Raw genomic sequence first — 27,297 nt, forward strand, 5'->3', positions numbered from 1 at the left:
TGGTAATAAGAATAGCTTTTGGTTGCCGTCTGCCACTGCTTTTGGTTGCCGTCTTTGCGGCTTTCCGCTGACGTTATAGATAAATGCCTCCAGCTCTGACTGCGCGTGCACGCTGCGCGTGCCTGTGCTTCTCCGTAGAGCGTGCGGACGTGCGTAATGCAATCTAGGAGCAGTGATTCGCCAAACCTCCCTTATTGCAGTCGCACACATTTCTTCTGATTTTATTTTGGAATAACGAAGATGCTTAGTGGAAATATAACCGAGTAAAAGTATACCCCGTAAAAGTTTTATCTAGGAAATGTAGTGGAGTAAAACTGAAAGTTGACATAAATTTAAATAGCGAAGTAAAGTACAGATACGTGAAATTTCTACTTAAGTACAGTAACGAAGTATTTGTATTCCGTTACAACACTGACCCTGCCATATGAAGAAATCGCCATACTGATGCTCACAATGTGTTAAATTTAAAATTTACTTTCATATTCACTGGGGGTACATACCTGTCCATGCCCTATTTGCTTGCCAACAGTTACTTAGGTTTAGTTTTAGTTTTAGTTTTAGGGATGGTTTTAGTTTTAGACACGGTGGCTTAGTGGTTAGCACGTTCGCCTCACACCTCCAGGGTCGGGGTTCGATTTCCGCCTCCACCTTGTGTGTACTCCGGTTTCCTCCCCTGGTCCAAAGACATGCATGGTAGGTTGATTGGCATCTCTGGAAAATTGTGCATAGTGTGTGATTGAATGAGTGTGTGTGTGTGTGTGTGTGCACGCCCTGCCCTGCGATGGGCTGGCACTCCAGGGTGTATCCTGCCTGAATGCCTGAGATAGGCACAGGCTCCCCGTGACCCGAGGTAGTTCGGATAAGCGAAAGGTAGGAAATGAGTGAGTGAGTGAGTGAGAGTGAAAAAAACGCCGTACCTTATCTGCAGTGCACAGGGTTTAGTCAGCGTTGCAGTGGATTGTCTTGTGCTAAATTCCTGTCCTCAGACGAGCACCAGAACACCAGCGGGGGTCAAGATTTTTTTTCTTTGAGCCCAGTGTTTTGAAGACATTTACCTCAGAAGACGTGTTGATTCGTTACGATGCTTATTAAGGAGAAATATGCCGCTAATCTCTCCCGTGGAGTGAGGAAGAGGTGGACAGTTGAAGTGTCCAATGGAGTTATGAGAGTTGCTCTCAAGCTATTTTCAAGACTTTAGATTAGTTAATAACTTGTAAAAATAACAGACCCACGTGGGGACTGACCAATAGCATCAATATGTGAAAAAATATGAAATTGACCAAATTTGGACATACGAGGTTTCCGCCCGACAGCGACGAAATGTAACTAGTTGCTGGAAGGTTGCAGGAGCATTTCAAAGTCCAAATGGTCTATCTGAGTATAGTAGAAAAACCTCATGTGTGGTGTCAGGAGTATAGATAACATAGCATATGAACATAACATGACATAACAAATCATTTCCAGGGCACCTTAAAAGTAAAGATGACAATGGTGTCATAAACTGTAAAAACAGCTTGGAGAAAAAGATAATTCTATCATCCTAACAACCTTAGGCAAAGTGGTACATTTTTTTTTTGCTTTAAAGTTACCAGCCTTCTTGAAATCGCATTTGAAAAACCTTAGGCAAATGTGAAGAACCACTTAAGATCCACTTAAAAATCCTTAAGACCATTTTATTTAGTTTGATGCTTAAATGTTCTGACCAATGGTGATCATAGGCTACCTAAACATATTGCCTGTAAACAGAAGGTACCAAAATCCGGAAGACACTGTCTAAGTCTTCATCACTGCAAGGTTACCATTTGTGCATAAGAACAACCTTTTCTACAAAAAATGGTACCTGTTTTTTCACCACCTCTTCAACATTAGACACAGATGAAAAATGTTTCCATAGGCTAGAGTCAGACTGTTGAGTTTCAATGACTTGCTTATGATCAACACATAGCTCACAAATCTTTAGGGTAGGAGAAAACACCACAGGCTCTGACAATGAGTCTGACAAATCAAGCACATCTTCCAAAAGATGTATTATAATGCATGGTGGGGTAATCATGACAGTTCATCTGTCAATAAAGAGTAAGCAGGGCTCTCCAGAATTCTTGGGAAAATTTCACTGACAGCTGTGTCATTCCCCAGAATAAATGTAATGATTCCACAGGTAAAGACTGCTATACAGCTATTTTATTATCACTGTAGCTAGACCTATATTTTAGGTCACCTGGTTCACAGGACATCTGGTACAGAGGAACCTTAATATTAATGCATAGCAATCAGTTTTGAAATGACACATTCCACAGCTAGTAAATCTCCAGCCAAAAAAATGGCCCAGTATCACAAGGCATTTTAAAGGTGCCCTTCCACACAAACCCGTTTTTACTTGGATTTTTTGATATGTGTTAGGTCCATACAGTATGTGTTTGTGTTGTGTCGTGAATTTGAAAACTAACTGCCCCGGTCAGTTCTAGCCACTTAAAAGAAATAAGGGGAGAAATCAGGTCAGTTGGAAAAGCTGCTCAGTGTGACGTAGTAATGATTGAGCTCATTACTATTCATGAGCTCTCCCACTTGAGACCGCGCCCCCAGAATTCGTGTAGCTCAGTGAGTTTCCTATACAGCAAGGATAGCTGAACGTCAACGGGCCTGTGAAGAAGCCATTCTGCCGCAATTCAAGGTGATTGTAAACAAATTTCCTCTAGCCTAGGCTACTTATTGCGCTGGGTGAATGAATAGTCATGCTCTCATATCCTAGCGGTTAGCCAATCGGAGCCAAGCAGCATTGCTCATTTGAATATTCATGAGAACTGGCGCAAATCGCTAGAATGGCTTGAAACAAGGTAACCAAGGCATTTTTTCCACAAAAAAAAGTTACAGAGTCCATGGTAAACATCAGACATTACCACAAAAGTAATGAAATACGTGTGGCAGGGCACCTTTAACAGTAACTGGGGTCTACCCCTTCTTGTTACCATTTTATATTTGTACAATTTGCAAATACATGGCCAGGCTTTTGGCATTGGAAACATACTAAGGAGGTAGGAAGCAATTTTGACTTGGTCTTAGACTACTGATCAGTCAGTAAAGGTGGTTCTACCTTTGTCTACCTTTGTTTGTACACTTGTTTGTACACTTGTTTGTGCATATTGTGTGTCAGCACAAATATATCAGCTAACAGAACAGCCAGGGATGAAAGCTCGGACAGGGATGAAATCTCTTTCTCATTCAGCTCTTGTAATGAGTAAATGTCTTTAGCATACTCAGGTATGTCCCATTTCCATCCTCTAGACTACTTGTTCTGAGCAGGTGTTGTCAGTGAACAGGCTGTAAAACTGGCTAAGCTGATTATCTGGGAAACATTCTCCAACAGCAGTCAAAATGTCATTGTCTGTGTCAAACAAGTTGTGAATTTGTTGTAACATTACAACAGGAGATCATGACTGTGCTCAAAGTGATGCTCGCAACTCCAGTGGTTTTCTCTGTGGGTGAACGAGGATGATGCTGAACAATTCCAGGATATGCTTTTTTTTTTCATTGGTTGTTGCGTTAAATCTTGCCCAGATACAATAGTGCTATTTTCTGAATGGCTATTGTCTAGCCTCCTTTTTTGATTGGCTGATAAGTGGCAGGTTGAACTAAGAACTCCAGGGGAGACGCGCTTGACTCTGTGTGAGAAATACAATGTGTGGTGAGAAAGTGTGACTGTGCATGATACTTGAGAGCCTTGAAAGGATTTTTTTTACATTATTTACATTCACATTATTTACTGTCCAGTGTCAGCCAAATAAGGATGGGTTCCCTTCTGAGCTTAGTTCCTCTCAAGGTTTCTAACTTATATCATCTCAGGGAGATTTTGCTTGCCACCATCCCCTCTGGTTTGCTCATTAGGGATAGATGTTAGAGATATATAGTAACTTAAATTTAACTTTAACATTTTTTATTCTGTTTCTTTACTTCTGTAAAGCTGCTTTGAGATAGTATTCATTGTTCAAAGCGTTATACAAATAAATTGAATTGAATTGAATTTGATGTCTGCTTCGGACATTCAAAGCTACTAATGACATGCAAGCCTACTAAGCTCACCAATCTTTATTGATAATGTAACTTATGATGGGAGCACCAGAATGATCCTGTTGACATTTTGTCTGACAATTTATAGAGAAATGGAGTAAAATGTATCATACATACAGCAAGGTGTGTGTATTTTTTAGACTAAAGGTTTTAGACTTGGCAAGTAAATCACCTGACTGTAACCCTAACTTAACATGCATTTTACCTGCTAAAGTGGGAACTGCAGAGTGAAAACTCAACAACAAACAAACAACAACTGAAAACATCACAAAAGAAGAAAATAACAATTTGGTGATGCCAGTGAGTCACAGGCTTGATGCAGTTATTGCTAGCAAGGGATATTCATTTATTCCTATACTTATGCTGGCCTAAACATTGGGTGGGATGATACAAAATGTTGTTTTATATTGTTTAACACACCTAGATGCTGGCCTAGTGGTTAAGGTGTTGGGCTATCAATCGGAAGGTTGTGAGTTTGATTCCTACGTCCACCAGGTTCCCACTGCTGGGCCCTTCAGCAAAGCCCTTAACCCTCAATTGCTCAGTTGTATAAAAATGAGATAAAATGTAAGTCACTCTGGATAAGGGTGTCTGCTATATAATGTAAATGTTTAGAATTAAACAATCTGTATTATATTGCAGCTATTTTTGTAAATAAATCTGTGCCCCAATAGGGTAGGATTGATTGTCATGTGGGGTGATTTTTTTTTTTAGAAAATATTTCACTCTGCTGAGGAATTTGACACCAATTTTATGAACCTAGGCCAAAAATCTAATTGCAAAAATATATTTATCAGGTTTTCATAAAATTGAATGGGGTGTTGAGAAATTTCCCCATTGTGGGACGAATAAAGTTATATCTTAAATGACATAAATAAAAGACATATTTTATGATTATGGATTTTAAGAATTACGAGGAGACATTTAGGATTATTTTACTAATAAACTTGATTTTCAAAAGGTTTTCTTTTGTTTGAAAAACCATGAGCCATCAGTGCCCAAGTTGAATAAGCTGCATGGCTTATTAGTGCTTTAGACCTTTGAGTTGCATCAGAGTAGGTTGGTGTTAACATTGTTAAAGGCTTGCAGAAATGCAACTTACACAAATCAAAATTTGTACATGATCGCAGTATCTGGTCTTTGATATGACTTTCAAGTTTCATGCAAATCTGTGACAATAATTTGAATTGGAGAAAATCTTTACATGTAAACAGTGCCATTGTTTAATTTTCCTGTTTTCATAGAGGTCAAATTACACTGTGGACAATAAAAATAACATAAAAATAAAATGTTTTAATAAAAAAGAAAAAGAAAAATCAAAATAGAAATAAATGTAGGAACCTAACCGATAGGGGGCAGTAATATTCTACAGCCTAATAAGCCTTATACAGTCGACGAAGAAAACGATTACGGTTATTACTGCTCTCGCTTTAGTGAACTGAAGGAATAAACAAACATGGCTCTCTTGTAATTTTCTTTTAGTCAATTCTTTAGATTTCGTAATTTTTTGTTCTGATAAATCACTCTTCGTTACATTTACTGGCCACCAGGACCTCTTTGATATAACTTACGGTAACAGTTTTCTCTCTAGACCGCAGCTGGTTGTTTGATTGCGAAGAGAACATATTTAAATATACCGTAAAAGGCGTCCCGAAGGATCGCAATTAACTTATTTTTTTATTGAGCCAAATGACATGCGCGTCACGCAAGTAAGTAATTAAAGTGTAATGACTGCACCCCTGTTTACTTGTGACCACGTAGTGAAGTTTGGAACCAAACTGATTTGTGTTTGGGAAGGTAACTGCTACCACCACCAGGTTGTTTCTTTAGCCTCGCACGTGTAATTACATCGGAAAGAGGTTGAACTTCTTTAACTTTAAAACGATTGTCTAGCGCTTGAACACAACACGGAACGTTGTACCTTTCAAACCACGGATGTTAACCTGTACCTTTATCATGTTTGACACCGCAAGTGCTCTCTCGAATATCATAAAGCAGGTTAATCCTCTGTGACAGGTGCGTGTGATTCTGCACACAACTGGAAACAATTCTAGGCCACTTGTGTTCATCGTGATCAATACGAGCTGAAGAAGCTCCTCTTCGTGATGGCCTGGGCTCTTAAACTGCCGCTCGCCGACGAGGTGATCGAGTCCGGCTTGGTGCAGGATTTCGACGCCAGTCTGTCTGGAATTGGGCAGGAGCTTGGAGCTGGAGCCTACAGTATGAGGTATAGTTTAACAACGAATGCTTAATTGAATTGCTAATTCTATTGATGGTGAAAGAAAAGCGAAATCAGCATCATAAATCAGCATCATAAATAAAGCACTAGATCCATTACCCATAGACTCAGTCATGCAAGATCACCTTCGATATTTAAGGGTTTTTTCACTCTTTCTCTTTTATTTTGATCTCTCTCTGCCATTCTACAGTGATGTGCTGGCACTGCCCATCTTTAAGCAGGAAGAGTCCAATCTGCCACCTGATAATGACAACAAGATCCTTCCCTTTCAATATGTTCTTTGTGCTGCCACATCACCAGCTGTCAAACTACACGATGAGACACTCACTTATCTCAACCAAGGTCTGTTTCTTCTGAAATACCACATAAGAGCATGTTTTTTGTAACATGACGACATGGCTTGGTTTGGGACTGCAACAATTAGTTAACATAACTGTTAATGTTGAATTTTAATAAACTACTTTTACTGCTTTTTGTCACTGATTGTTTTGCTGAAATATAAAAGCATGGTAAAGCACCTTGCTGATGTATACACATTTAAAAGTATTTGAAAGCTTTATATTTAAATATACTAAACAGTTACTATTATACAATCATATTATGTTTTATGGATGGGGAATTATATTTTTGCCAGTGTAGTAGTAGGATATCTATATCAGTTTCATGGTTTAATGATGCTGTTGTCTGATGAATTTTTGTTTATTAAGATTATTGATGAGGCAGTATTTGTGAATTAAAACAGTTTATGTAAATGTAAAGTGAAGTATATGTTAATTCACAATTATTGTATACTGTTTATGAAACAAATTTCTCATGCTATTTAAATTGGTATTATGTCATTTGATTGGCCCTAATGAAAAGTCAATACAATAACAAAACTTTAGGTAAATTGTTACAGTTCATTATATTACTTAAAAACCAATAAACAAAATTTTAAAATGGTATTTGTAAAAGCTGCCCTCATTTATAAGAAGCCTATAAGTTGATTAATTTGTTGATTTGCATTAACTTAATAAACCTTTTAGCCTTAGGTTTTTACCCATACTTGTGATTTACCATCATATAAATTTAGCTAAAATATTCTATTACCCAGAACAGATAAACAACTAAAAAAGACAAAAGACTGCTACAGTGAAGAGCTTTTCAGGTCATGGAGACAATGGGAGTGTATAATAATATTCTTAGCTTAGGTAATATAATCAAAGTAAATGTCCCTGGACTTCATTGTGACATTGTACACTGTCAGTTTAATATGATAAAATCCTTATATTGTGTAAGTCATTTTATATATATATATATATATATATATATATATATATATATATATATATATATATATATATATATATATATATATATATATATATATTTTTTTTTTTTTTTTTTGGTGGTCTTAGATTCTTATCTCTGCTGTCTACACAGTGGATATGTATGTTAACATTTTCCTCAACAGTTTCCATAATATTAGATTCCCCAGTAATGATGTGTCTTTGAAATAAGATGTCTTAAGTTGTATAAGTTGTATTTGCAGGGCAGTCTTATGAAATTCGAATGCTGGACAATCGGAAAATGGGTGAGCTTCCGGAGATCACAGGCAAAATGGTGAAGGTACGAATTTACTTTGATTTTTGTGACCTAGGAAGGTGTCATTGTGGTGGTGGTTTACTTCCTGTTGTCGTGGTTTTGCTCAATGCAGAGCATCATTCGTGTGGTTTTCCATGATCGGCGACTGCAGTACACTGAGCACCAGCAGTTGGAGGGCTGGCGCTGGAACAGACCAGGCGACCGGATCCTTGACCTAGGTGAGTACTATGATCATAAATTTGTGATGTATAGATTCATTTTGCACATGACAATAAACATCAATGGAGTATCGGTGGTACCTTCGACAATAAGGGTTTTTGGTGCTGAGTCAAAAATGCGGGCGTTTTCAGGCTTTTTTATATCAATTTGATATTGTACCGTTTCTCCTCTGTTTACATGTGATTTGTTACACAAATATTAGCATTAATTAAATGTTTCTGTTGACATTCTTAAAAGATATTCCTATGTCTGTTGGCATCGTGGATCCTAGAGCAAACCCCACACAGCTTAACACAGTTGAGTTCTTATGGGATCCATCAAAGCGGACTTCAGTGTTCATCCAGGTTTCTTATTTCCTTACAGTTTTTATTAGACGTTGTTGTACAAATGAGGCTATAACAAATGAAATCAGCATGTACAGTACTGTAAAAATGCTGTTTGCTTATTTTTAGGTTCATTGCATCAGCACCGAGTTTACAATGCGCAAGCATGGTGGTGAGAAGGGAGTGCCTTTTCGCGTCCAAATTGATACATTTAAAGAGAATGAAGCAGGAGACTACACAGAACATCTGCACTCAGCAAGCTGCCAAATCAAAGTCTTCAAGGTAGGAACAAAAATTGCACTTGTGTATTTACCCTTGGTACTTGTGCAAGTCTAATTAATTCAACACTAACTTTTAACTGGCTAAAACGTTTATGTACCAAAGCTGGCTAAATGTAGATTGTTTTGTTTGTAGCCCAAAGGCGCTGATAGAAAGCAGAAGACTGACAGAGAAAAGATGGAGAAGAGGGCACCACAAGAAAAGGAGAAATACCAGCCATCATATGAAACCACCATCCTTACTGAGGTTTGTGCTTTGGAATTAAGTAATATTTTGAACAATATTTTAGAGTTTGCGTAAGAAAATTTTTTGTACTTCTGTTATTCTAGGCCTGCAGTTACTGGTGATATCAACAGCAATAACTCAGCTACAGCAGTCATTCACAAAAATTAAAAATGAACACAGTTAAATTCAAAGTGTAAATAAGGTATTTCCAGACATTAAATTGAGGTAAATTGAGGTAAGTTTCAGGATGAGCTATCTTTTAGTAAATGAAGCTGTACCATTTCACAGTAGGTATGGTTGAGCAAGTGGCACCTACTGTATAAGTGTTTTAGGCTTATGCGTGATCAGCGAAAACCGAACATTGAAGTGTTAAAATCTGTAATATAAAATCCAATATGCTGAACAATCTAAGGGGGCACACGGGCAAGACCCCTTTGTTTCAGCCAAAGGATTACAATGAAACAATTTAAATAACATGCTTTTGTTTGAAAACCCATGAATAGTGATTTTCGTAGAATTAGACCTCTACATACCCTAACAAACTACACTTTGTGGACAACAAGTAGGTAAAGGTATGCTGAATCGTTATAAAACTGATTAATGTCCTTGCGATTAAATTTTCCCCATTTTTAATTTGAGAAGGTTAGCTGAAGCTCTTGATCTTAATCTGCATGTTTTTTTCCTTTGCAATGCTGCAGTGGAGCCAAATGTGATCATCTGCTCTTGTAACCCATCCACCTTTAGGTTTGATGTTTTGTGCATGATTTTCTGCTCAGCAAGGTTGTAAAGAATGATTTTCTGAGTTATTATATCCTCAAACCTATCTGGCCATTTTTCTCCAACCTCTATTCAGCAGTGTGAAATGTAAGGATAGTAAAGCTTATATTAAACTAAATATGAATTACTGAAATGGGTTTCTTCTCTAGTGCTCACCATGGCCTGAGGCTACATATGTCAACAACTCTCCATCACCAGGCTTCAGCAGCACCCACAACAGCTTCTCTACTGAAGGGTAAGCTCATGTGTTCCTGTGGTTTCTATGGTTATGCTATTACATGATGGATTTTATGTACATTGAAGACAGTGAATTTGTTATTATTTAAGCACCCGTGGCTTTTAAGAACCGAAGTTGAATGTTGTATAAACGACTCTACCTCTGGCATTAGTCACATGACATCAAATGTCCTTTTTATAGCCTCAAAGATATGCCACTAATTTCTAAAATCTTCTCAACACTGTTTTAGCAGAAGTATGGATGCTTCATGATATTTTAGTTTTTAGAAATTGTCAATACCTTTCTAAAAAAAAATCTCTTGGGCATGTGGATTCACAGCATCGTATTGAAGACCTCCAGTTGTGAAATAGCCTCTGGGAGAGACCTCTGGCCATATAGAGATGCCACCTGCAGCTTTCTTGCAAAGCCATCTGCCCTTCAGCAGCCTTTGTGCCCTTCTTCAAAGTGGTTATTGGGCACATGTGGCTATTCATGAACTGATAAAGATTCAATACTGCACCTTTGATTTACATTTGCAAATTAGCATATTAAATTGCATTATCAACATATTACCACAAGCTTCTTGCAATTAGGATATTAGTACTATAGTATACTTTCCATAATTACTGACAGTGTTGACAGGTTTTAAAGTTAAGGTAGTTCTCGGGTTGCTAATATTGCCACACTTTAACTCAATAAAAGGGAAATTGGGTTGAATTTGTGCTATAGTTTTGTTGTAGCTGTCATCTGACAGTTTGTCTCTCCTGTCTTTTTCTTTCATAAAAATGGGTTTCATTTGTGTCTAGGAATGGCTCGCCGAATCACCAGCCAGAGCCAGTGGCACAGGTAGCAGATGTGAGTGCCTTTCTGTTTCTCTATTCTTACTGTTTTTGGGGTCCATTTTAGTTCTTTGCTTTGCTATACATGTCTTAAGAATTTATTGTAATTTTTCCACAAGTTGGTTAGAAATTACACAATCACTTGTGTTTTAAGTACTATATCACATAGGTGTATTTGGTTTATGACTACACTCTACAGCAAGTGTGGGCAATTCATTTTTCCAAGTGGCCACATGAGAAACTGGGACTGTTTTGAGGGCTGGACTTAATTTACTCTATCATTTTTTTAATTATAAAATATAATTTTGGTTTATGTTAAGCATTAAATTATATGGTTTTGATTAACTGCTACTGGTTAGATTGCATTACAATAAGGTTATGAAAATGTAGAGTAGGTCAAATATAGCAATAAAAAATAGTAGAAATGCCACTTTCATTTTATTTTTAATATAACAACATACATTTAAACTTCACAAAAACATTTCTGAAAAGAAGTATGTAAAAAAAAAAAACAGCAATTCATTTATAGGATAAAAGTGTTTTTGAAGTTGTTGTTCAATCACACATCCAATTTGTCTTGGGCTTGAACATGTGCACTGAAGTCTGGTTGAATTACATGGATATGTGAATGTAATATGTAAAAATTAGGGCTGGTAAGCGATTTAAAAATTTTAATCTAATTAATTACATGATGTGGCGATTAATTAATATAATTAATCACATTTAATTGCACATAAATATTAGTTGAGAATTTCTTGCAAAATGTCATTTAAAATGATTGTGTTTGAGGAAGATTGAACCAATATAAGAAAAAGCAGTTTTTTTTATTAAACACAAGCCTATCACTTAGGCTACAATGGTCATAACATTCTTTTATTATTGAACACAAGCCTATCGCTTAGGCTACAATGGCCGTAACATTTTTTTATTATTGAACACAAGCCTATCACTTAGGCTACAATGGCCGTAACATTTTTTTTATTATTGAACACAAGCCTATCACTTAGGCTACAATGTCCTATCACTTAGGCTACAAACAGTAATTTAACAAGAAACCCTAATTTCTTATTTCTCCTTCAACCAGTTGCTAAGACAAATTAATTTGTTTACATTTTCTGAGTTTAAAGATGACCTCTTCTTTTGCACAATGTTGCCCGCCAGTGAGAAAAGTCTTTTCCATGGTACAGTGGTTGCAGGCTTGGCCAAATATTTGTGAGCTGAGGAAGACAGTTTAATATGGGCCTCTGCATTAACTGACCACCACTCTAAAGGACACTTATCCATCTCAATAGTGGGTTGAGCTCTGTAGTTTTGTAGCGCATTGCTAACATGATTGCTAACAGAGTCTGACTCTGAACCCAGCAGAAGGATTCTCCTTTTCTTAGCTGGCTCAAACCCACTGTCCGGAAGGCTAACAGTAATGGTCCTCTGCAATATGTGCGGCACAGGGGTTGTGATCAAACGGAAGTTTTCTTGCTGCTGCAACCATATTTCAAGCGCTGTCCATTCCGATAGTGGTCACTTTTTCTGTAATGTTCCACTTGTCTGCCACCGTTAGGAACTGTTCGGCACATGCATCAGAATAATGCCGCGTCTCTGTTTTAAGTACCGTTAACACGAAGGACTGAAGTGTCCAGTTACGATCGATGAAGTGAGTAGTAACACCTAGATAGTTGTGATTACTGATTGAAGTCCAGTGGTCTCCGGTCAGAGCAACATATTTTGCTTGAGTCAATTTTTCCTGTTTTGATAGTTTTTCGGTGTCATACAGCTGATTTATTCTCGAAAGTACTGTACGTCTCGCTGGTAGTGTGTAGCTTGTATCGGAAGATGCAATTCGAAAAGCATCCATTAACCCCTTGTCTTCCACAATATTAACAGGCCTACAGTCCATTGCAATCCATTTAGATATTGCATTTGTTAGTGTTTCTGAGGACGACTTACTTAATTTGCGGCGATTTTCAGTCAGCGTGGTTTGGTGGAGCTTGCCTGCAGCATCCGGGGTTCTGCAAACTGCAGAGCTCGCAGTATGTTTTGAGTTCAGGTGGTATTTCATGCTAAAACTACTTCGATGGTAGGCAAATTCCTTATTGCAGAGAATGCAAAGGACTTTGGTTTTATCAGTGGCTCCATTGGAAAGAGTTTTGAATTTAAATTTGCCCTTCAGAAAGCCAGGCAGATCTGTGTCGTTTGGCATCATGCTTGACTAACTCGCCACTACAGCTTATTGCAAGATGTGTAGTTGTTGGTACAGGTGTGGGGAGGGGCGGGGTGGGTTAAATGCGTTAAAAATATGAATGCGTTATTTTTTCTCATAATTAATTAATGTGTTAAATTACCAGCCCTAGTAAAAATGCAAAATTACTGATTGACTTAACATGGGCCAGGCAGAAACAAAGATGCTGCCTGGGGGCCGTAAATTGCCATGGTCTGCTCTACAGGGTGTCCCAAATGTCTTCATACATAGGGGAATATTAAAACTTTGTGAAGTGTATCTTTACAAAAAAAAAAAAAAAACAGCAATCATTAAAAAGCTTTATTGTAAATAAACACACTCATGATGACCTTGTGTTCACAGACCTGGTGCTATGCCTGTAATTGTAGGCCCATTGCAACAGCATCCTAGTCAAGCTATGAGAATGATTTTAATATGTTCTTTTGTTTCACTAAGGCATTCTTGGTGAAATAAACAATGGATAAGATTTGTAAGACATTTTGCTAAGAATTTCATTTCTCTTATATATGGAGACTTTGGGACACAAGGTACACTACATTCTCAAAAACAGCAACCGATTTATTCGGATATCTTACACTAACCAAGACACATGGGCAGTTTCAAGTACTTAAAATGAGTGTACAATTCTGTACAATTGCAGATATAGGTTTGGTAGAAGGTGGAGTTTCATCAATGAATATATCAAGTGCAGATTTTTAAATTGTATTCGTCACATGATACACATTATGATATGCAGTGAAGTGCATTGTATGACTGTCCTAAAAAAAAAAAGTAGAGAAAAGAACAAAAAAGGAATAAAGATAAGACACGTGACTACAATACATACTTAAATATATGTATTTATTTTTTATCAACTTTCTTTATCTCTCTATATATGTGTACTGCTTTTTTATAGCAGTATTCCCTTTACATAGTAATATTTCTTGTAAATCTCAACTTAAACAGTAATGTAATAAAATTACATATAAAGCCAAAGCTATTTGCGACTGTCTAGTTTGTTATAGAAAAAAGTTATGTTAAGAGTCCAGAGTCTCGATCCATAACATTGTAACAGGCACCTTCTGAGCAACAGCAAGTTAATATAAATCGTTTTAATTAAAAATAGTTATTTTTTTTGTTCTCTCTTTTTTTGAACAGGTACCAGCAGAAACATTCTGGAAGTGATTTAACATAAAAATGTACATTTAAGAGTTTGGTAGCTTTCTCTATTTTTCTGTCCCTATTAGTTTTTTTCTGTTCCGTTTCATGCCCACCCAAATGCTCTTATTGACAGAAGCGCATGATTATGCCTGTCCCTAGCCAGTACTGATCAACATCCCACCCCTCCTGTGACCCAGTTTGTCTATATGTATATTCATAGAGCCAGTGAGCAATGGACTTTAAAAATAATAATAATATTAATAAAAAAACTGTGTTAATGCATGAAAATAATTGTCAGGATTAATTAATGTTAACACAATAATAAAGCTCAGCCCTAATTAAAACATATAAAATATAATCAGAAAAAATATAATCAGAATAAAGTTAATGTAATTAGGCATGTAGACCCAGTGCTAGCGCCCCAATTTCTCACCCCTAGCATGGCTCAGAAAAGAGGTAGTGTGACGCAGTGATTTGCATACGGACATAAAAGGAAACAGTATATGGACATATATGTTAAAGTGCGTGTAGTGCAAATGTGTACCAATTTCTAATGTTGTTAGTGCTGTTAACTGCAGCTTTGAATGAGCGTAGAAAATGTTTATCTGCCAGAGAAGAGTCCACATTCACAAATCTGGAGGATAGTGTTTTGTAGACCGTTATAGTTCTTAGCCCCTGATAAATTCCAGAGGAAGGTAGAAAGTGTGACATTTGATAGTCAAGAGCTCACGTTTGGGTGAGCAGGAACGTGAAAGAGGTACAATGTTGTTTACCATCAGACACTCCACCACCCCTTGAATTCCCTGACTCAATTGTAATGTCAATGGGGTAAACTGAGAAGAACTCTGGTAAAAGGCTGGTTGGATGGTGTGGTTAGGTACTGCTGGGTTCAGCCATGTCTCTGTGAAGCAGAGGAGGTTGCAGTTACCCTGGCCCTGAGGTTGTCTTGTTCTCCAGTGAATGGACATTGGTTAACAGGATGCTAGGCAGGGGTGCCCAGTGGGCAAGTGCCCTCAATCTGTTCCTGATGCCGGCTTGTTTCCCACGCAGCCTTTTCTTTGGGTTGGGTAGTTTGTTGCTCCTCTGGATTTCACTCGGCCAGCTGGTACCGGGTTTAAAAACTGCGGAAAATGAGCGGATTTGAGATTTGAGAAGCACTAATAAATTAATCTGTAATCACAATGGCACTTGCTTATCAGAGTTGCATATGGACAAATCTGATTGTAATTTGAAAGCAAATTCCTCATTATCATATAACTGGATCCTCTCAAAGTGGAGGATCATTGGCTCTACTTTGAATCTAGTCACCCTGCAAAGAAATATCATTAATATAGTCTGCCCAGGCTCAGCCAGAAAAGCCAATGCGGCTGGGCTATGTGTGCATATACCTGAAAGGTCCAGAGAAGGGGACAGGTATGATGCTTGCTAGGTGGCAGATTAAAGTGGCGACAGTGTGACTAAATGGACTTTACTTTAATTTGTATACTGACAAGACCAGAGGGGATAGCACAGGTCCCTGAGGGGCACGGATGTTGAGTCTGCGACAGCTGAATGTGAACTTCCCCTCCTGCTCCCTATTGATACAGAAGTTTCTGATTTGATGTGGCTGCATGTATTTGAGAGGGTCCACAGCACAAATAGCAAAGAACATAAAACAAACAAAGCATGTAGGAGTATTAAGTCGCCATCCTCTGTGCCATCTTAGAGACAATTGAGAGTTTTTATATATAATTACTTAATTTTAAGTAACTGACAATTTTGGACAAAGTATAATAATATAATTAGTTTATTTTGCTCTGTGAAAGGTAATGGATACCAAAGTCACTCTCACTGATGGCCTGTGCAGTAGATAGTTAAATAGTTAAAAGTTGCAACTGGTAAAATTGCTTTCCTTTTAGTCTACATTTTAAAATCTTCATTTTTATGAGCTTTCATATTCTAAGCCAGAAGTTATATTCATGAATAAAATAGTTTGCCATGATTGCTGTTTGTGGCATGGTAAACAATCCCCCTGTGGTCATGAAGACCAGAGTGCTATGTCTGAAAGAAAAGCAGGTTTTGGGCATAGCCAGTACAACCATTTGGAACATACTGTAAAAGCAATAAACCAGTGGTGTACATCCAGGCATCAAACAAGTTGGCATCTAAAGCAAGAGCAGGTGATTTAAAATAACGGGGGATCTGTGAAGAAAACCCCCAAACTAGAGTCAGTGACTATAGCCCTATTCGGACGGGACTAGTTTTCCAAACGACGTTTGAGTTAGAATTTTTTTCAGCCGATGTCTGTCATTTCATGTATGGATTCGGACGGGACTAACATCTGTGTTTATTACGGAGGTAGGAGTGTCTGTGTTTTACATGTGGGCGTTGCACAAGACATGTCCAGGATGCGTGGATTGCGTATGGTCATATGACCAATCAATAGTTTATTAACATCATATGGTTTTATATAGAACTTCTTATAAACCCACTGGAATAAATACATTTTTATATAATTTTCACGTTATGTAATTGACTAGAAATGAAAGTACTCTTACCTGAAACTGATATTACAGTAGCCAGTCTTAACAATTTACGTGATTTGTCTCTTCTTGTTGATTTCATTTTTTTATTTCTTCACAGGGTAGCAGACACATTTACATCCATTATTGGTGTGCAGAAAGCAGAAACTTGAATACCGGTGCGCTAGGGTTAATACGGTAGTTCACGGTGACCAAAACAGACAAGAAAAGTTGTTTTGAAAAAAACATTTTCGGCAATCACAGACATTCGCATTCAGACGGGATTAGATTTCTCAGAGGAGCGCCGATTTTGCTGAAAAACAGTAGGTAATTTGCTCTGGAATTTGTACACAGGTCGTGTGAGAAAAAGACAAACATGGCAGATTCGGACGGGATTAAAATCACAAAATACGTCTGTGAAACTGAAATTTCTCTAACGACCCCCTGTAAAACTAGTCCCGTCCGAATAGGGCTTATGTCTGCCGTATTACAGTGAAGTGGCATTTAAAGTGAATGAGGCAAGACAAGTGGTTGAACTTAAACTGCTGTCCAGAAGAGAGGACGGAGAAATGTATGTGGGTGGTGACTGGAGTCCTTAATCATGTCTAGCATGCTTTTGTGAGGCAGTGTGTGGTTTAAATGTTCAACAGTACAATGTTTTTCCTGTATTTGTTCTATACAAATATAGTCTCCTATGATTAATCTATACAAATTAATTTCATATTTGTACTTACAAAAAAAATTATACATAAAATAATCTATTACTTTTGACTTTCTTTAGTGTACACTTTGTCTCTGGTACACATTTATAAAGAGATTTCTGGAGTCTCTCTCATTTATGATTTTGCAGGTAAAACCCTTCATTGTGTTTTGGTCATAAAAGTGGTGTATTTTGTATTTTAAATTCATTACTGGCATACAAACCTTTAACATTTCTGTAGCATTAAAATTTTTGGTAGGACAAGTAGCATTGAGAAATCTAAAATGTATTTATACTGACTTGGTAATGTAAAAATCATAAACATCTATAACAAGATTTTATGCTGGATGAATGTTGTATAAGATGAATGAATTTAACATTTAAATTAAACTAGTTTTAAAATCTAATTTTTAATGGGCTTGCTTCTTTTGGAAGTTTAAGTATTTGCTTAATAAAGGGAGAACAAGATTTAATTGGCTGTTAACAGGAACAGAAACATTCACTTTAATTAGCTTTGTGAGATTGGCTCTGAGATCTCGTTAAATATCTAAGAGGCAGCAGCCTCTTCTATATGCATAGGGGAAAGGGCTGTTGAATGAAATAAACTCCTAATGACGTTAAAACCCTAAGATGTTCCTGTTTTCATTCTGTCTGTCCTACACAAACAGAATCTGGTGCCCACAGCAACTCCGCAAGAAGCACAGCAATGGCTCCATAGAAACCGCTTTTCACCATTCAGTCGTCTCTTCACAAACTTCTCAGGTAACTCTAAATACTGGCTTCATAACTCACTACATGGCTCTTGTATCTTTGCTATTTTCTCTCAGTAACCTTAAGGTATTGTACATCAATACCGTTAAATTGGGTTTATTCTTTGTTTACAGAAATGTTACATGCTTAACAATAACCTGAATCTTATTATCACTTAGCTAATTATTTTTAGAACAAAATAATGTATCTATCTTAAGCCATTTATTGAGGTATATTGCTGAAATGTATGCATTCTCTTGGGATGTTGTCAGGGGCAGATCTGCTGAAATTAACTAGAGAGGATGTCATTCAGATCTGTGGCCCAGCTGATGGCATACGACTGTTCAACTCACTAAAAGGAAGGTGGAGATGTTTTCTATATAGAAACATTGCCACAGTATTTTTGTGAGAATATGTGTATTATATTCATGTATAACTATCATCTAGTTATACAGGGTGCTAATTATTAAGGTTAGGCTGTCACTACACAGGCAAAATTTTTCATGCTGCCGTTTTTGTAGCTGTGCAGTGACATTCATGTATGTGTTAATATTTGTGTGTGCCTGGCTGACTGTCTCTTTTTGTTTCTGCATGTTAAAGGGTGGTTCGCCCAAGACTCACTATCTATGTGTGTCAGGAGTCTCAGCAGGTCCGAGACCAACAACAAAAACATGAGAATGGAGATGGTGCTAGCAATACATTTTTTGGTGTGTCTTTGATTATGGGGAAATCTTGTGGGTGGCTGTACAACTTCATCACACCAAACTCAAATGAATTTTTTCCTGTGTTTAATCTCTATAGTGTACCATGCTATTTACCTGGAGGACTTAACAGCCATTGAGCTGACTGAGAAATTAGCTCAGCTTTTCAACATCTCTCCACGCCAGATCAGTCAGATCTTCAAACAGGGACCCACAGGCATTCATGTGCTTGTCAGCGATGAGGTACAGTTTATCATGTTGTTATACAGTCCCTATGAAAGTATTAGAAAGGCAAGGCTATTATTTTAATAATTTTTTTGCTACACACTGAAGACATTTGGATTTGAGATCAAAAGATGAATGAGATGATGGATCAGAATTTCTTTTTTTTTTTCTTTTTTTTTTTTTTTTAATATTTGAACATCTGACTGTCAGGTGTTCCTTGTTGCCCAGTTGCACCCTGTTAGAAAGATTGTTTATATCAGTAGTTATCAAACTGTGGTACACTCACCTACTGTTGGTACTGTTAGAGGTATTTGGAAAAAAATTATATTTTTAATTCATTAGAGTGCTAGCAATCAAAGCAAAGCCATAATATAAAGTATTACATGAGGATTTTTTTATTTCTAAGCCTCTGTCTTCAAGAACAGCAAGGAAACACGTGAGCTTCTGAATAGTTTTAAGAAAGAAAATCAGTTTACTGGAAGAAATGCTGTGAAGTTTGTACAGATGGCGCCAGGGCAATGACTGGTCAGCACAGCGGTGCAATTGCCCTAATTAAAGAAGTTGCCCAAGATGTTAAGTGGACACATTGCAGCATCCATTGTGAGGCCTCAGCAGTTAAAAAATGCCTATGGATTATATAAGTTCACAAATTTGGCACGTGTATGTATGTGTTATAGATATCTAAATATATATACAGTCATAAATGATTTTAATTTATAAATATTTGGGTGTTTGGATCAGCAATTTCATTTTGATCCATCAAATAACTGAAGGACACAGTAATATTTCAGTAGTGAAATGAGGTTTATTGGATTAACAGAAAATGCACAATATGCATCAAAACGAAATTAGACAGGTGCATATAAATTTAGGCACCCCAACAGAAAAATCACATCAATATTTAGTAGAGCCTCCTTTGGCAGAAATAACAGCCTCTAGATGCTTCCTGTAGCCTGTAATTAGTGTCTTTCCTCCTTACAAAACATCGTCAGTTCAGTTAGGTTTGATGGATGCCGAGCATGGACAACCCGCTTCTAATCACCCCACAGATGTTCAATGATATTCAGGTCTGGGGACTGGGATGGCCATTCCAGAACATTGTACTTGTTCTTCTGCATAAATGCCTGAGTAGATTTTGAGCAGTGTTTTGGGTCATTGTCTTGTTTAAATATCCAGCCCCAGCATAACTTCAACTTTGTGACTGATTCCTCAACATTATTCTCAAGAATCTGCTGATATTGAGTGGAATCCATGCGGCCCTCAACTTTAACCAGATTCCCTGTACCGGCACTGACCACACAGCCCCACAGCATGATGGAACCTCCACCAAATTTTACTGTGGGTAGCAAGTGTTTTTCTTGGAATGCTGTGTTCTTTTGCAGCCATGCATAACACCCCTTGTTATGACCAAATAACTCAATCTTTGTTTCATCACTCCATAGCACCTTATTCCAAAATGAAGCCTTATGGCCTTAACAAGAACTGTGCCTGTGGTCTTCCCTTTCCTCACTATGTTCCTCACAGTGGACACTGACAGCTTATATCTCTCCGATAACTTTTTGTAGCCTTCCCCTAAACCATAATGTTGAACAATCTTTGTTTTCAGGTTATCTGAGTTGTTTTGAGGCCTCCATGTTGCCACTCTTCAGAAGAGAGTCAAAGAGAATAACAACTTGCAAATGGCCACCTTAAATACCTTTTCTCATGATTGGCTGCACCTGTCTATGAAGTTCAAGGCTTAATGAGTTCACCAAACCAATTGTGTGTTCCAATTAATAAGTGCTAAGTAGTTACAGGAGTAGTTAACAGTAGTTTTATTCAAATCAACAAAATCAACAAGGGTGCCCAAATTTATGCACCTGTCTAATTTTGCTTTGATGCATATTGCATATTTTCTGTTAATCCAATAAACCTCATTTCACTACTGAAATATTACTGTGTCCTTCAGTTATTTGATAGATCAAAATGAAATTGCTGATCCAAACAGCCAAATATTTATAAATGAAAATCTTGGAAATTGTCATTGGTTCCTAAACTTTTGCATACGAGTGTGTGTGTATATCTATGTATGTATGTATGTATGTATGTGTGTATGTGTATATGTGTATATATATATATATATATATATACATATATATATATATATATATAATATAATTTTAACAATATTGGACTATTCAAGTAATACAACTAATCAAATAAAAGCAAAGAAAGCTCTGTTGATATGTTAGTAGCAGGAAAAATGGGCAGGCATAAGGATTTGAGTTTGACAACAGCCAAATTGTGATGGCTAGATGACTGGGTCAGAGCATCTCTAAACCTGCAGCGCTTTTGGCGTGTTCCCGGCCTACAGTGGTCAGTATTTATCAAAAGGTTGTTCAAGGAAGGAAGAGTGGTGACCCAGCGACGGGGTTGTGGGCAGGCATTGAGGTATTCCCTTATGGCAGTGGCCTCTTTCAACAGGACAATGCACCCTGCCACAAAGCAAAAATGGTTCAGGAATAGTTTGAGGAGCACAGCAAAGAGTTTAAGGTGTTGACTTGGCCTCCAGATTGAGCATCTGGGGATCATTGTACAACTTAAGGGGTTTAGTGGAGTCCATTCCTCAATGGGTCAGGGCTCTATTTGCAGCAAAAGGGGAACCAAGGAAGGTGGTCATAATGTTACACCTGATCTGTATGTGTATATGTAGTATGTATGTGTATATATAAATTTAAAACCTCTACTCTCATTTCAGCAACTCTACAAAATCAGATTTGGATGTACAGTCTATTTTAAATGTAAACATAGAAAAACATGTACATAAAGTTAATTTATCATGTTTGCCTACATATACACTACCAGAAAGAAGTCTTTGGACACCCCATTTTTTTATATATTACAAAATTGTGCAAATATTGTAATAATTAATGTCTTGCCACATTCAAAGACAGAAAACCTTTTTGCCTTTGCCATCAGGAGATCATTACAGTGTGACTGCCTGAAAGACAGTGACATGCAAGTCATATTTTTTTTGCAGATTTAAACTTTTTAAGACTATGGTCCAGCTAATGAACAGCCTGTTTGAGTTTAAATACAGCTTTCAATAAATTGCCTACTCTCTATTTCTCTTTCTCCTGCATGAAATGCGAATACTTGTAATGTTTCCTTCGTCTTAAGATTTTGTTCAGGAGTGTATGTATATGTATAGAAAATACTTGCATTTCTTGTGCGTGTGTTTGTGTGTATTCACATATAATGTATGTATATACAGACTAGAAATACAAGTATTTTCAAGTATACAAGTATTTTTATACGTGTTGGATTGGATGAGACTGTACATCCAAATCTGAAGTTGCAGAGTTAATGATACGAGAGTAGAGGTTTTACATTTTTTGGTGGTCTTTGAATCCATTGCATTCATTACTATTACTGGATGTATATAGTAACATATCAGAGAAAGAGATCAATTTGTGCCTTCTAAGCACTGAGAAATGTCTACTAATTTGTCTGTAGTATGACCTCACTTTCATTTTCTCCCATGCAGATGATTCAGAACTTTCAGGACGAAATGTGTTTTGTGTTGGACACAATGAAAGGTACTGCAAACCTGTAATTAATCACATATGTAAAGGTAATTGTTCCAGATTTCATAACATCTATTATATCTTTTTTTTTTCTCTCTTCCTGATTTCACAGCTGAGACTAACGATGGCTATCACATCATCTTGAAGTGAGAATGCAAAATCGGCTGAAGAGAGTTTATACCCATTTTCCAGCAGATTAATCTTGCTCAATATGCTTCCCAACAGACCCTGCCTTTACTCTTTCTGGATGTTATGATTACAATTGTTTTTTACAATTGTATTGCTCAGGCAATAGAGGCCACTGTGGTTATGTGTGAATGCATATGGCCTGTTCTGATACTTTACTATCTTACTCTCCACAGAGTGTCTGTACTGCCAGTACCGTCAGACAGATGATTTTATTATGTTGCATTTTAATGCTTTACTTAGACTTAAAATATTTTCTTTGTTGTCTATGCATCAAAGTATAAAGTTGTAAGCACTGGTGTGCCAGAGTCAGCTACCTGAGAATGACTGAATGCGCTGTTGTAGAATTAGCATAAAGTCTTTTTGTATCCTGTGCCTATATCGCACATTTCATCAGCATTTCAAGTTATTTTCCACCATGAGAGGCAAAAGTCATAATAAAATTGTAATCAGTAATTCCAACTGAGAAACCCCAGAATCGATGCCACACTGAAAAAATAGCTTCACCATAATCAGTATGTAAACTAATTTATAATGAGTGTTAAGTTTGTTATCAAAAAAAATCACTAACTTACCCCGGCTTGCTTAAGGAAAGTAGAAGTGCTGCATGAAGTTGGTTTATTATTCTGTAGCTCATTCATTAACAAGTATTTTCTGCAGAGTAACAAATCCTTTCTTTGTAAGTGTAGTTTTACTTCTAAATTGGCATAAAATCTAAATCTGAGAAACCTGAATCAGTTTCAGATTCACAACAGTACGTTCACACTACATTTTGTTGTATGATGTTCCATTACATTTTTCAGACAGTGGGATTACATGGCAACACCAGTCCATTACCTCCTCCAGATTATTTGTGCTTAATGTACTTTTTCTTCTTAAATACAGGATCATTCATTTATGTAAGAAAAACAACAGCTTTGTGTTGGTTATGATCATTGTTAGTCTGTTTTTTTTTTTTTTCTTCCTCTTGTGATCATTGTCATGCAAATCCATTTGGTGTGAAAAGCAACATGTTTTAGGATCTTGTGAAGGTCAAGCGGGTTAGCTGTGTTGGATGTATACATGAAAGCAAAGTCCCCATTTTCTTAAGTCAGTGCAACAATTAAAATAATTTTCCCATAAAAATAAATTTTTTTGGTGTGTCGGCCATGCTCAAACCACAGTTTGCAATAACTCATTTTATGCTAATATTTTGTACTGAGTGAATTACAAATGGATTTTAATTTTATCCAGATGATAAGTATAAGTATAAGTATAAGTATAAGATTATAAGTATATTCACATAAAACAATATTCACATAAAAAGGAACATTACTATTAACAAATCACATGATGTGTTCAAATGTTTGGGCAAAATTCTTTCCATTTTCCATTCCATTTTGGGAACATTTTCTAAATTAAATGCTTTTAAACACACACCCCACTCTCCCACTTTGAATTTAAATACTTGTTAATGGAAAGCATGTCTAGGGCGATGGTATACCTACCATTAAATTAAGTATTACAAAGATGCATGAATAATATCAAATTTATGACATTCAGGGCTTACACAAGGCAAAGGGATTCACAATAGTACTATGAGCTCAAGCCATACTAAATGTCTTAAGTGGAAGCTACTTAATATCAATGGCAATAAAAGCACATGAATGGAGCAATGCACATGCTGCATCCTGATAAGCCATTCTGACATGGTGATAATCATGTGGCGAAATGGCAAAACTTTTGACTTCAGTCATCCTGAGCTCTGGGAGGCATCGTACCAAAATCTGACTCCGGACAAATCTTTCTCTGCTCAGCCGTTTATTGATATTTTTTCCCAAAACAGTTAGCATAAAGAACCTACATGGAAGCCTTTTCTAAATTTAAATTATTAATCAGAAATTTGTTATTTTGCATAAAAGGTGCAAAAACCTGGCACGTCCAGAAGCATAAATGAGTGTAGTGCTGCCTGAACAGTGCTGTTTACATTTTTTAGTAAAGGCTTGTGTACGTTTAATGATTTGTGACTAAACAAAGGGGGCCAATGTGAGTGTGCACACTGATTCGTAAAACGGCAGGTATACAAGGAAAAACAGTTTGACTCACCATGTTAAAAACTTGCCTTCCATTGAGATTGGCACTTATGTTCGCGTGCCTAGAGCTGCTGAAGTTTAGAGTAAAACACGACTTGGTGGCGCTCATGGTGTTTTGTTGTAAAGTACTGTTATACTTTCCATTGCAGATACACAAGTATTTTATCAAAATTAATATTAAATCGCATATAATCTTAATTTTTATATCTAAATTTTTTCATGAAAGTACATGCTTTATATAGCGTTCTCATAAACAATACACTATATTCCCATACATTATGGGTGTCCAATCTTAAGCAGAACGGCCTTAACCAGACGTTTTTTCCTTCAAATCAAGCAACTTGATTTCACAAGTTTATTCAGTTGACCTTAGCTTTAAAAATACTGTGAGTTGCTTAGGTGGTGTGGCTTTTGCATGGTTGGAGTGAAAACTTGCTTCCACACCAGCACTTTCTGGATAAGACTGTACACACATACCATACATTAAAATGCAAGGCAATGTTTGCAGTGTTACAGCAGGACTGTAGATGATGTACTACTATGATCTACAGAAACCTCAAATTCTTTTTCTGAACTCATTATTATTTTGCAACACATTAGGGCCCAAAAAGCTTTGTCATGTTTTTAATCAGATTTTTTCCCCCTTTAATTTTTAATTTTTTTCTTGTATATCTAATGAGCCTACAATTGAACTAATGGAAACAATTACTCTGGGGACGGAGCTGAAAAAATTGTTGCCATGTTACTTCTTGTAAATTATAAACATGTAAATTGTTGCCAGGAAGCGATAAAGATTGATGAATCCATGCAGTGGTTTAATACAAATTTTTTGAAAGACACTCAACATTTATGTTGCTGACATTGTTATGCAGGAAAAGCATTGGACTTCAGCTACAATAGGAAACACCAGGGGTGAGCATAATTTTCACACTGGTTATGTTATGCCCCTGAAATAGTATTTTCTGTAGTACAAAAAACTGAGGTTTATTTTGGCCATTTAAGGGTTAATCCACACTGATGTGACTAATAATTCGGTTTTGCCTTTTTTTCTGGGAGAATGCCATCTACAGCTCTTTGTAATGCTGCAAAGGTTTAATTACCTCATATAATAAAATATAAAAGAAAATGTTTAAGATTATATCCACATTTGTATTTTTCAATGACATTCAAGTGCAATTGGAGGAGTAAAGAAAGAGATAGATAGATAAATAAATAGGTACATACATACATACCTTTGGGAAATTAACAAATTCCGGCAGTATCCACAAACCTGGGAGATAAGGCATAAAATAAATTCTAAAAATATCTAAAAAGTAATACAATTAAATTTAAGCTCATCCAGATGATAGGTGTCCTTCTTCTTGATGCTCTCTCCACACTGCTGCATTGAGGGCACTCACCACAACAGTCTGATAGAACATCTGCAGCAGCTTTTTGCAGATGTTGAAGGATGCCAGCATTCTGAGGAAGTACATCAAAGGCTTTGGTTGAGGTCTGGGCCTCCTGAAGTCCACCACCTTCTCCCTGGTCTTTGAGGTGTTGAGGTGCAGGCAAATTAAAAGTTTACTTTTAAGTCTTGTGTTCTGGTGGAGACAAGTCATCATCTGAAACTCTCTTTTGGGTGAGTGTGAGTTATGACAATACCAGGGTATTTAAACATTACTAATGTGCATACTTCTTTCCAATTACAGGGTAAGGGCTGATACACGTTTTTACCGCAGTCCCAGTACAATAGTCACCCCTGCTAACTTCAGACTGATGAATAAGGGAGCACTCTGCCGGTGGGCAGGTCCCATCCTCTGAATATGGGTAATATAAGTGAGTGCATCTGCTGATTGTTACATTTCCTAGAGTTATGTTCCCTGTTCCTTCAAAGCAAAGTGTATATGTGTATTTTAGTTAGTTCTCTGATGGAGAAAGTCTTAGCTTTAGAGGTGCGCATCCAAACACTAGAGAGGGATAGTGATAGTAGTGTAGTTTCTTTAGGGAAAATCTGGATGTCTTAAACAGAGTTAGTAACGAATCCGCAACAAAGTGGCAAAGCCTCTCCGCTTCACGTGTCTCACAGATTTGCTCTCCTCAGTGAAGCACCCGTTGAAAAACCTGAAAGAGCTCTGGTTATAGGAGCCATCTTAAGGCATGTGAAATTAGCCAGGCCTTTAGGGGCTTCAGCAGCACTGGTTAGGTGTATTCCAGAGCCAGGGCACTGGAAATAGCAGGTAATCTTAGGGTCTTACAAAAGCATAGGTACTCGAAGATAGTTTTCCAAGTAGGAGCTAATGAAATACAACTTCATCAGTCAGAGATTACTAAGAGTAATTTTGTAGAGGTGTTAGCGAAGGCGATGTCTGATGCTGTAGTATGCTCTGGCCCCATCCCAATGTGGCATGGCGATGTAGCTCACAGCAGGTTATGGTGGATGTCCAGGTGGTGCTCTGAAAAGGATGTGGGCT

General features: G+C 37.1%; 1 protein-coding gene across 2 annotated transcripts; it reads left to right on the forward strand.

Moving 5' to 3' along the window:
* Window positions 1–5,468: 5,468 nt before the first annotated feature.
* Window positions 5,469–23,929, forward strand: tfcp2 (transcription factor CP2). Of its 2 annotated transcripts, none has more exons than XM_060893712.1 (16): window positions 5,469–5,774; window positions 6,082–6,292; window positions 6,495–6,646; window positions 7,836–7,912; window positions 8,001–8,106; window positions 8,345–8,451; window positions 8,560–8,712; window positions 8,845–8,955; window positions 9,861–9,946; window positions 10,735–10,783; window positions 18,013–18,106; window positions 18,367–18,457; window positions 18,695–18,801; window positions 18,896–19,038; window positions 22,547–22,598; window positions 22,699–23,929. In XM_060893712.1, the coding sequence occupies exons 2-16, from the start codon at window positions 6,171–6,173 to the stop codon at window positions 22,734–22,736; spliced, it is 1,488 nt and encodes a 495-aa protein (XP_060749695.1). In that variant the 5' UTR covers window positions 5,469–5,774; window positions 6,082–6,170; the 3' UTR covers window positions 22,737–23,929. The 2 variants fall into 2 exon arrangements, with proteins under 2 accessions (XP_060749695.1, XP_060749694.1); XM_060893711.1 differs by having other exon boundaries at window positions 5,469–5,637.
* The last annotated feature ends 3,368 nt before the right edge of the window (window positions 23,930–27,297 follow it).

The sequence above is a fragment of the Tachysurus vachellii genome, chromosome 19 (assembly GCF_030014155.1).
Source record: "Tachysurus vachellii isolate PV-2020 chromosome 19, HZAU_Pvac_v1, whole genome shotgun sequence".
In the NCBI taxonomy this organism is placed as follows: Eukaryota; Metazoa; Chordata; class Actinopteri; order Siluriformes; family Bagridae; genus Tachysurus; species Tachysurus vachellii.